The 12299-nt window shown below is 40.1% G+C and overlaps 1 protein-coding gene across 1 annotated transcript in view; it reads right to left on the reverse strand.

Annotated features, from left to right (window-relative positions):
• Window positions 1-7879, reverse strand: part of LOC113444099 (neuronal acetylcholine receptor subunit alpha-7-like) — a 108562-nt gene extending 100683 nt beyond the window's left edge. The window contains exon 1 of the mRNA XM_087926402.1: window positions 7250-7879. Coding sequence (XP_087782528.1) covers window positions 7250-7328 — 79 coding nt within the window. The 5' untranslated portion in view covers window positions 7329-7879. The remainder of the gene's footprint in view (window positions 1-7249) is intronic.
• Between the last annotated feature and the right edge of the window lie 4420 nt (window positions 7880-12299).

The raw sequence follows: 12299 nt of genomic DNA on the forward strand, positions 1-12299 counted from the left end.
GAAGGTAACCTGGACATTGGGGGCAAAGTTGCAGATAATAAAGGGACTCTTATTGCTCATTTGACTGTGTTGCCTTTGTGCCACGCCCCGAGTCATCATAGCTTTCATAACTAAAATGGGACTAGAACTCACAGTCTCTCGCTTTCTACGCTGGTGCCTTAGCACTTGCTCTTTTAACAGCTACTGCCCTGAACTTTGCCACCTCAACTGACTTTCATTGTGTTCTCACTCCCACTGCTGATGAGTGTGCCAGGCACGGCTCCTGGGCCAGGCTAGATTTGGACTTTGTGATATAAAACAAAACAAAACAAAAAGCCATCCCAGAAGCATGGCATGCTAAAAAAAAAAAAAAAACCTTTGCACCACACTCACTCCTGAGCCAAACTGGGGCTGGCCAAAAAGCAGCTGTGGCACCAGAAAGCGCTTTCATGATGTGAAAAAAACATAAAAACCAACTCTGGAGCTTTTTCGGTGGGGTTTTATTTTGTTTTTGAGTTGCCATGCTAGAACTGTTTTTCCAATTTTATTTTATTTATTTGCCAGCAGTGGAAGCAAGAAGACAGTGAAAGTCAGCTGGGGCGCTGGAGTGCAGGATAGCAGAGGTCAGCATAATGGACTGCATGAGTAGCTTGAGGAAGGAGAAGGGGCGATGCTTCTTAGTAAGCAATCAGACAAGACAAGCAGGAGCCCACGATTGCTTAAGGGTTGAACATTAAAAGTGGCAGGCGGTAAGTCTGCACCTGGAGCCTTGCAAGACTGATATCAGCTCTCCCAGGTAAACAAAACAGGAAACAGGATCAGATGAGCAAATTCTACTTTATTGTAAGGTTTCCATGCTAACAGAACTTTGCAAGTGTGAAGGTACAAACGTTCCACCTGCCACTTTTATCTCTTTGATCCATTGGGGGAGGTCTTTCTTCTCTTGACTGATTATTTCCTAGGCATCATCTCTCCTTCTTTTTCCTCAAGGTTGCTGCGCATACATTCCGTTACAATATTCAGAGTGCAGAATGGCAAGGACAGATGTGTCTGGGAGTGAGCAAGGACAGCTTGGTGAGCAAGGAATGAGCAAGGACAGACCTGCATGGCTGTGAACTGCTTGCCACCCTGCAAGACAGGATATAAGGGGGCCCAAAGGGTAGAGACAGGGGTAGGAATAGGCCAATAAAGGAGAATATTTATACCTCAGGGTTGAAATGAGGGGTTTGCTCATTGAACTCTCTGAGCTTGGTTATTTTCCTGAAGACTGTTAATTACCCTAACTAGGTAACATCATCAGTGCTAGCAAAGAGTGGGGTTGCTCTCCGTTTACATTCTAGGCTTGTCCTATCGGTGTTGGTGAAGGTGGTCTTAGAGATTCTTTGATTGGGCTGTTTCTTGTTGGCTTGTTTGGCAGTTCCTTGGTTGGGGTATTGTATACTCGATTGTTGGTCTGATATTAATGGCCCAAAGCAGAGGTGGTATTCAGCAGGTTCTGACCAGTTCTGGGGAACCGGTAGCAGAAATGTTGAGTAGTTCAGAGAGCCAGCAAATACCTCTGTTTGGCCCCACCCCCATCTATTCTCTGCCTCCCGAGTCCCAGCTGATCGGATGGGTCTTCTTTTGTTGCCCTGCACAGGAGAATGGAGCTGGAAAGCAGGTTAGTGGGGTGGGGAGGGAATGGGGATTTTGCAGTATCCTTCCCCTGCCACCAAGCCACGCCCACCACGCCCACAGAACTGGTAGTAAAAAAAAATTAATCCCACCACTGGCCCAAAGGGCATCCCGAAGGGCAGACATGGAGGAAGATACAGGCAGTTGGGAGAAGTTAGAGGCAGTCCTTACCTTCCTGAAACTTGGGACTGGGTGGGATCAAGTCTGGAATGTTTTAAATTGGAGTGGGTAGGTAGTCGCTTAACAATATGTGATTCTCAGTTAATGACAGCAATGGGGAGTGCTAGTAGTGCTGTCACTAAGTGATGCAGTGTCATGGCATCTCGTTTTACAGCCTCATTGTTTAGCAATGGGGATTCTGGTGCCAATGGCGATTGTAAGTCGATGACTACAGTATCTATATAGATAAGGCGTCACAAAAGAGAGAGCTCTTGGATGTGACACATGTGCCAGAATTTCCCCTTCATATCATTACTGCTGGCTTGGAATTCTGTGAATCAACTGAACTAGCAGGCAGCAGGTTGAGATGCAGCTGTTGAAAATGCCACTGATTTTATATTTAAGGATATATGTGCTTTACTTAATTTGCCACATTACGGCCTGGAGCAGGTTTTATAAAATTCATTCTCAACAAATGAAAGAGTCCCAGTTGCTGCACCGACAGATTGCTGCTGACACAGTAGAGAAGATGTCACATTAATTAATCTTTTATCTATGCTCTATCCCAAATAGAAGCACAGCATTAAAAAAAGACAGAGGAAAATGCGTCATGTAATAATAACTTGCCATTCATTCATTTGTCATGGAAGGAAATTGTTTTCCCGCCCCATCTTTTCCTCAGACCTTGTTCACCTGACCTTGTTAGCTCTACTGTTTCACTCAACAGTCTTTCAGAGCCTTCTCATGACAGAGTTTCAGCCATTTCTCGAACAGTCCAAATCCAACTCACGGAAATGGTGGACCTTCAATTCTCCACAGTTATCTATGGTAACCTTCCAGATCTTTCCAAGCCTTCTATTGTTATGGCCTTGCTGGGATTACAAAAGCTGAGGAATGGTTAAGTACCTGGGATAACACAAGAAATGGGATCCGTTCAGCTTGACAGGTCACAAGTTGCACAACTCTGACCTAATTTACTGCACTGCTATCAAGACACTTTTAAAGTATTGTGTCACTTTATGATTCCTGCTGGACTGAAATACTAATCTTCAAACATTCATTGTCATAACCAGCATTAACTCTACATCTCCTGAATTGGTACTGGACTGGGAAGATGTGCGTCAATTGTATTCCCTGCAGGGCAGTGTTTTTTAGATGCTTCCATCTTTGAAGAAGTGACAAACAAGGCATTTATGACAAATTCCCTATATTTCTTCCTTAATCTCTTTGCCTTCTGCTTCCCACAGTTGCACAGCTTAAGTAAGGAGTTCCATGTGCCACTGAAAACAGTGTAGTTAGGATATGCAGTGAACTGTTACCCAGAACACAGCTCAGATGCAGTAAAGGTACATGACAAAAGTCACAAAATCACTATATGGGACTCCATTCATTAAAAAAGCAAAAGTTGGGGACTATGCAACTAATTTATTTGATTTAGTGATGAATTAGGATTGTGCCAAGATAGCCACTCTAACAGAGATTTATTTTCACTTAATCTTTAAACACCTGGCCAAATTAATATTACATATTAATATGTATTTTATTATTTATTTAAATTGTTTATTGTTTATATTGTATATTAAATGTTGTATAATAAGTACTGCATAGAGACTTTATCTGAAATAAATACTATACTACCTCCTTTGCACTCTTAATCTACTTTGTCATTGTGCATTCCTGAGCTTAGAAAAACATCAGAACAGTCATCATCATCATCATCATCATCATCATTTAACGACCCCATAATCCCTTGTAGAGTGGAGTCTGGGCAACTGAATATAGCTAGCAGTGTGTTTACTGGCCGGATGCCCTTCCTGATGCCAATGAGGAGATCTGTTCAGTAGACATATTCTCATTGTGCCCAGAGAGAGAAATATCTGCCTCTACCTAGGATTGAACTCACAGCCTCCTGATTGTGAGGGGAGAGTTCCACTTCTAGGACACTGCACCACTCCAAAAACATCAGTGCATAATGACAGAAAGAACAGTGATAATGTTAAAATCTCAGCTCAGCGGGCACCTCAACTGTCTATGGGCTCTAATCCCAAATTTTGTAGATACTGGCCTTTCATGTGGCCTTTCAAAGAGGTTGCTTCTATATAAGTTCCAAAAAAGCAAGAGACCAAAGACAGGCCAAGGGTAGAAAACAAAATTTTACACCATTCAAAATGGGCAATCTATAATATACCTTAACAAGACCATTGACCTTTACTTATATTGTAATGTATACTTATGCTAGCCAACACACATTACTACTTCATTTCTATCAGAATAGGTTATAGAAATGATATGCTGTTCAATCATATACATGTAGTCCCAGGACCTAAGCTTTCATAAACCTGCTTACATCCCTGTAAGTAGTATTTCACTCTCCACATGCAATTGATTGAACCCCCTATTACAGAAATAATTTATTAAAGTTAGGGACATTCCTCAAACAAATGACTACAGCTGTTGATGCTGACATCATTGAGCAACCATCTCCCCTCCCCCACCGAATCGCATAAAAAGGAAACCAAATATGCAGCACTATGTTTGATCCAAAGAACTGAAAAGACATAAAGGCCTCTATCTTCCCTGCTCATGATCATAGGTTAATATAAATTACTTTTCTAAAGTAACACAGAATGAAAACAGAAAGGCTACGGGATACATAACGTTCCTTTCACCCATTCACATATTCAAGAATGCTATAGTTATTTAGAATTACAGAATTAATCTCAAAAGCAGCTTAATTATCCAGATGTACTTATGGTAAAATGTTTCAAATAATCCAGATTATCTATTTATATATCTATTTCTCAAAAGTTACATACTATTAAGAGTTCTATTACAAACAATAAGATTTACTAATCCCCATTCAACCTGATGTAAATATGTACATTTCAAATTAAAACATCACATGCAACCAGCAAAAGTGCAAAACAGGAGCTGGATGTTGGTCATCAAAACCTTATCTGAAAAGCCAAGTTTAAATTGGGTTTTTTTTAAAGATAGAAGTGGGTTGGGGGTTATTGTTGTTAAAGTTCCAGTTTTCAGAGGCAAGAAATTTATTTCAGGGAATGAAAGCGATGATAGAGAAATAAGATTTTGCACCTTGGTCTCCTTTTACCAGCAGGCCTAAAATAGCCTATAATATTCACCCCTGAGCAGAACAGAAGCAAACCAGCCAGAATCATGACAGAAGGAGTAGTTTCCTCTTTGCCCAAGTAAAACTTTAAATGCAGCACCTTGGACAGTACCTATCCTAATAAAGGCCAGTGAGGTATCCACAATATACAGTAGGTGTTACAATGCTGGACTGATTCTCACCAGTCAGCATGTGGGCTCCTGCATTCTGAGCTAGTTGCAGCTTCAAAGTTATCTTCAATCAGTAATCCAATCAAAAAATGATGAGGACATTTGTAACTATAGAAAGGGTCTTCAACTTTAATAAGGACCTCAACTGGTATACTAGTTTTTGTGGGCAAAGCAGACCTGGCCAAAGACTCCTCAGAAAGTCCAGATGGTGCCATGAATACAAACAACTAGCCTAATCTTTAGGCACTTCACATGCCTAAGGATTCTAGAGGAAATCAGCTTAGCTTCTTGGGGTACAACCTTAAGTCTAGAGGGAAAAACCACTCATTAGATCTAGCATTTTGGCTTGTCAATGGGAGGTCCACCAACAAGATAACAGAAGTTCTGCATCTTAACACTATTCTAGACCCATCAAGTAATCCAACACAAAAGAAATATCTGCACACATATTTAACCTTTTAGAGTCAAAGCTGCAACTACAGTAAAGGAGTTGGTGACCCCATATATATTAGATTAGATTAGATTACAACTCTCAAACTGCACTTCCAAACTGTACATATAGTCTTACCTGGGCTTGCCCAATTAAAGACACTTCTAAGTGTACATCTATAGCATTGCAATGTTAAGCTCATCTGAGTCCTAGAAGGCTTTCTAATTATATGTTTAGCTTTATTACATGTAACTTAATGGGTTTTTTTTTAAAAGCAAGAAGCAAGACTGGAAGGGAATCTTATGAACTGTCAAACACTGTATCTTCTCTGTGGTTATCATTTTAAAGGTATATATGGGAAATCTTCTGCTTGATAGTAATATTAAAATAAAACCATGTATATCCAAGTATTTATAATTAAAATATTTGTCAATCTGATTTAGGGACAAGAAAGGAATATTAAAATTCTACTTAGTATGATAAATAATCATTTATACTAGTAAGCATTTTACATGTTTTGTAGTGTTTCTTCCTACAATAACCTTGCAAAGTAGATTGACATTTGCTTATTTTACAGATAATGAATAGAGTGGAAATAAGAAAGGGTAACTTATGTCTGGTTCTTAAATGAAGATACATCAGTTACTCGTTCAGATTTTTCTTTTGATACAAGTCAAATCAAGTTGATTCAACTTAATCCATAGGATTTTACTCTTTGTACTAACATTGTTATATATTTTTATTTAGGATAGGAAGCTCCTGAAAATGTTATTTTGTGCTCTACTATTACATTTGTTGGGGTCTTTCCCCATTAAAAAAAAACATTTATCTGGATTTCTGTTCTCTTGGTTTTTGTCAACTGAACTGCATCATCCTCGAACAATTTCATTTCATACTGTAACTATAAAGCACTAGATTGCACATATATATTCATTATATCTACTATATTCACATCACTCTGGTCCATCTTCTAAAATTAAGGCTAAACCTACTCAGATCACTGGCATGAGACAAATGTATAAAAGTAAACAATACTATGCCAACTAGAATGAGTCAAGCTTCTTTCCACCCTCTCACAGAACTCTTATTGTCTTTTCAATTAATTCCTGACTTATAGGAAAGTAAAAGATAATAGGATAAATACAGAAACAAGTCATTCTCTTCTTGGCCGGTGTATGTACTTTAATGGACCAATCCACCAGGCCTCTTAAATGAATCCTACATTTATCTCGTCATATCTGAGGATAACATATTCGGTTAGGAATTTCACATTGTATTTCCCCCTCCAGTTGCAGGCTTCTCGTTTTTATAGCTGACAAGTACGTTCGCAAAAGAAGTTACCAAACCAGAAAAAAAAAAGTGGCACTTTTTAACAGCACTGTAATGAAATCGCCTATCCTCCCCCCCCACCCCAGCTTTTTTCTAATTTACACACACACAAACACACACACACATATCTCCTGCACCAAAAAAAATTTCAAAACAATATATAGCTTTTTATTTGTAGTACAAGCCCTCCCCCCAACCCAAGGCATACTGCACTCTTCGTTTCAGTGGGAATAAATCAAGTCCTTTCCTTCAAAAGCCAAGGCTCCGGAGGCACCTCTCTCCAAGGAAATCAGAAAAGATCCCACTCGGTGTCTTTTCCTCTCTGCCCCCCACCCCACCTCTCACAGTCCCAGCCATCAAAAACAACCCAGGACTTACCTTGCAAAAAAGAGAGAAACAAAGATGCCCAGAGATACAAGCCACAGTAGAGCAATCCCAGGCACCTCTCCTTAAGCATCGTCAAACCCGGACAGACACCAGACCACACGGGAAAGGAAGGGACTCTTCCCGCTTGCAAAAGGGACGACGGGGTGGAGAAAGGTGGCTGGAAAGAGCTCGGTAAGAAGCCACTTTGCACCGGGATGGCGGAGGGGGGGAGGGACGGACGGACGACACAATAACAACACCTTGGTCCAAATTACACGTCCTCGCACTCCGGCTGCTTTGCCGGGCGAGAGCCAGCCAACACGGCTGACTTTCCCTGAGGTCGAAGGCGGCGAGGAGTTTGTTAAGGGGGCTTGTTGCGTCTCGCGTCTTTGTGACTTCGTCTCTCTCTCTCTCTCTCTCTCTTTCTCTCTCTCGCCCGAAGCGCCTTGCGCTTTTCACAGCCGGAGGGAAGGCAGGCGCCGAAGCCCAGAAGCGGGGCTGGAAGAGGGGCTGGGGGTGGAATGCGAAAGCGACATGGTGCTGCTCCGGGGCGGGCGGAGGTGGGTGGGGGGAAGGAGAGGAAGAGAGAAAGATTTGGTACCTTCCCAACTTGCCTTCGTAGCGGGTACCTCAGCAGCCCGCACGTCAGCGGGGGGGGGGGGGGACTCTTTCTACGCTAGGGGGAGGAGGAGGTGGAGGTGGTAATGGTGGTGGTGGTGGGGGCTCCTCTCGAGCTAACGCGCCAGGCGGTGCGAGACGACGGCAGCTCCAGTCCTATTGCTTACGTAGTTGCCGGGGCGATTTATTTATTTATTTATTTCAGTCACGGGCATTTTTATTTATTTATTCATTCATTTATCGCCCGACGCGCTGGGGAAGACAATGAGGAGGCGCGGGGCTGAGAGGTGTGTGTGTGTGGGGGGGAGACACACACGACGAGCGCGCGCCGAGGGAGACGGGCGAGGGGCGCGCGGGAAGCCGCGGGCGCGAAGGATGAAGAGTCGAGAGGAAAAAGTTAATGGTGGGCTCCCTCGGGGTGTGTGTGTGGAAGGTTTACGGCGCCCGGCCTCAGTCCGTCACACAAGAAAATGAATCAAATGCGAGGAGGTCTTTCTGTCGGCCCCCGGATATCCCAAGCTCGGCCACGTCTCCTTCCTCCCCCCAACTCATCTTCGTTTTGGTTTAAGGAGCAGCCAATTTTAAGCCCACCCCGGACTGAGCTCAGCCTTGAAAGAAAGGCTTTGAAAACCACATACTTTTTGTTGATGTTGGTAACTGTACTTTTTTTTTCCCCCCTTGGTTAATGTTTGGGAAACCCACAGCTTCAGTAAAAGGAAAAAAAAAAGAGGGGCACTGACTGGTTTAAGACTAGTAGGTGCCTCAACTAAGGGAGCCCAGCAAGGCAAGATGTGCTTCTCCTCCTCAATGTTCTCCTTTGCTTTCAGTTAAAAAGGTCAGCAACCTCAAGGACAAGGCACAAAAATGCAGACACTAATCCCAATACAATAGTATCATATGGATCATATGTAGCCAAAGTTAACAAGGGTATAAAAAAACTCAAGGTTTCCCTGTTATAGTAGTTTGGCTTTTACCTTTTAATGCCAAAAAAAGAAATTAGTTATCTAAGTAGTCTTTGAATTACAACCATTGTTCAGTAACTATTCAAACTTGCAATGGCACTGGGGGCATACCTTGCAGTTAAGATGGTCACAACATCCCTGTAGTCACATGACCAGAATTCAGGCGCTTGGCATCCAGCGAGTTTTTAACAATGGTTACAGCATCCCAGGTTCACATGATCTGCATTTGTGACTATCCCAGCCAGTGTCCAAGAAGCAAAGTAAAAGGGAGAAAATGAATTGATCCACTTAGTAACTGCAACAATTCATTTAAAAGCCATGGCAAAAAACGGTCATAAAGTCATATGTGTCTCATTTAGCAACTGCCTTGCTTAGCAACAGAGCTTCTGTCCCCATTGTGGTAAGTTGAGGACTAACTGTATTGCATGTAATGTTTACTATAGGATAATTGGAAGAACAGCATTTGTTTAGACAACCTAGATTTTTTTTTAATTAGAAAAGGTACAATTGGCTTACCCAATGCAATATTTACAATGAAACAAAAGGCTAGCACCTGGCCCACACAGAGATTTCGTTCCTTATAGAGGATTTTATTAATCTAGGCTGCTGGCAAAGCAAATGGAGATTCACTATGTTGAGTTCCATGGAATTTTGGAAATTTTAAAGTAGTGAGATAGCCCACTTCTTTGTTTTATTTATAAAATAAATATATTATTTATTTATAAATTCAGTTTCAAAAATTGCTTTTTCACAAATGACTCAGGATGCCTTGAAGGAAGGAATTCTGAGAGCTGACCTGGACACTCCTTAAAGTTGCCAAGTTTGAAAAATACTGATTTAGATCAACAAACCTTATAGAGAAATGACTATGTTCTCAGGCCTTTTTCCCAGAAATTTTTAAAGTAGCAGTCGTGCTTAAATTAATTTACCAACTGATTCACATTTTAGTAAAATTCTGCTTATAAGAATATGGACCACAAGAAAGGGACAAAGTTGTGTAAATTTAAAATTGAGGACTTTGAATGCAAAAAAGACTTTCACTCTGGTGAAAGTATAAATTGTAGACAAAAAAAATCGATCCAAGAGGACAAGAAATACCTTATCCTCTTTCCTCTTTCTCTTCTACATATAATAATTTCAGTGTATATAAGGAGAGGAAAGCTCCTAAGAATCTTAATTTTTAACAAATAATGCATCTGTTATTTTTGTTATACATTGTCCTCTTAGTGTTTCTGTTGCTTAGTGTACAAATGGTTTTTTATCCTTTGAAACTAAGTTCCAGATCTCACAAATCCAGTAAATGCTTGGAAATCTAATCCTTTTGTTAGATTTCTCCAACAGTGATAGCAAGTAGTTCATAGCATTGTCAGCTCAATTCTTCCTTTTGAAAATCGGTTTCCTGCATTGTATCAGATCATTCATCCAACAGTTTTTTAACTCACTGGGAAAATTCATGACTTCCTTTTTCTGCGAGTCAAATTACTAGTCAAAAATTCTAAGGAGAAAAAAAAAACCAACCATCTTTAGAATGTCCTCCTTCCTTCTAATACAAAACTACCTTAATTCTTCACTGAGACTGTCTTTTGTGGCCTGCCAAAAGTGTTCTATTATTTAACAATAGTACATTTTGCGTTGTGATTGTCAAAAAATTATGCACACTTTGATACATTTGCTATTATGCACCTTTTAAAGCACCATTCAAATCCAAAGTCTTATGCAGTCATACTACTGAGCAATTTATAAAAACAATTTCAAAATGCATTTTATTTCATTATTATGGTTGGTCACACAGTCAGCCAATGTTCAAACTATTTGGCATTTTTACCCACCCATAGGCAGCTGTTGATGTTTAATGGTGTTAAAAGTATCATTGCAGGATGTAAACTATTTAAATAAAGCTGCTTTTTGCAATTGATTAATGGTGGTTTTGTCAATACTGAGGGTGTCCAAGTGGTGTTCCAGTTGTTTTGGGATTGCAATAACCCCTATCTAGACTTTTTGTTTTTCTTATCAACAATGGTTAAGTCTGGGATGTTATGCAGCAGGTGCTTGTCTGTTTGAGGTCTAAAGTCCTACAGCACTTTTTCTTCCTTTTCTATTACTTTATCCATGTTGTGGTTTCACCAGTTCTTATTATTGTTATTTGATCCCACCTTTTAAATACATAATTCAAGGGGAAAAACACATCTAATACTCCTTTGTCCCGTTTTCCCTATAGCAAAATTCTTATGAGGTGACTGGGCCTAAGTCACCCGCCAAACTTTCACGCCTAGGCCAGGACTAGAACTCACAGTCTCCTGGTTTCTAGGCCAGCACCTTCACCACTACATCATACTGGCTCTCAAACTGTTTTTAAATGTGTCAGCAATAGAATCTATTCAGAGAAATAATTATATGCTTTTTTATAAAATTATTTCTCAGATTCTGTTTTTCTTGCTGTATATAGTATATCTTAAAATATTCCTTGCCATCCTTTTTCAAAATTTTAGTAAACAGAATTTAACCAGGATAAACACATAAGTCAGAGTTAGGCATATGATACATTTAATCAACTTTTGCTTGACAGGGTATAAATAGATGTGTGAAATGTAAACATGATAAATTTGTTTCTCAGGTTTAGTTAACTGCACATTAAAAATCAAATTGTTGATATGGGATGAAATACATTATTTTTAAAAAAATATTTAGAGAGGACCTTCATAAATCGGTTCACAGTTACAGAAACATAGAAAAGTTGTAAAATATATTTCTAGTTTCTGTACAGCTTCCTCCACCACTCCATACTGAAGCAGAATACATCCTGCATAGCTTGATTAACTTTTATCTTTTTTTTTGTTGCTCAGCCACAGCACTTTCTGTTATTGAAGATGGAACAGATTTTTAATTGATTACTCTAATAAATTTATTGATTTTTGTGGGGGAAAAGGTGTTGGCAATTGATTTGTAATCCTTCATTGTCGTTTCAAGTTTAGCTCCTTTTTCTCCAAACATTTCTTTGAATGCTCTTTGGGAAAGTGCTTTGGAACTGGAGGAAGGAAGGAAGGAAGGAAGGAAGGAAGGAAGGAAGGAATAATGAATTACCAAGGTTCATTTAGTTTTTTCATATGAACTAAGTAATTAAATCAGTTAGTCAGTTAGTGCCATTACTGATCATAGTATTGGGAATAGGTTAATTCAGAATTATCCTGCACTCCTTGGTGACAGATGGGAAAGAAAGAAGACCAAAAGACCAAAACAGTAAGTCATGCAAAACCATCACAGGCAGCCTTCTTTGTAGGTAGATATCAGGGTCACTCCAGAATATTCTTCTGCTGTCACTTCTGCTTTGGGGAGATCAACAAAAGGTTGCAACTCCTATCAAAATGCATTTTATTAGATAAGTAGTTCTATATTGTTCCTTTATGGTCCCCTATCAACAGCCTGAGGCAGCCACCTTACTCTCTTAATGATAGAACTGGCCATGCCCAGTGACACTTAGCTTC

Source organism: Pseudonaja textilis, chromosome 2 (genome assembly GCF_049901715.1).
Source record: "Pseudonaja textilis isolate UNSWEBS1 chromosome 2, rPseTex1.2, whole genome shotgun sequence".
Classification (NCBI taxonomy): domain Eukaryota; kingdom Metazoa; phylum Chordata; class Lepidosauria; order Squamata; family Elapidae; genus Pseudonaja; species Pseudonaja textilis.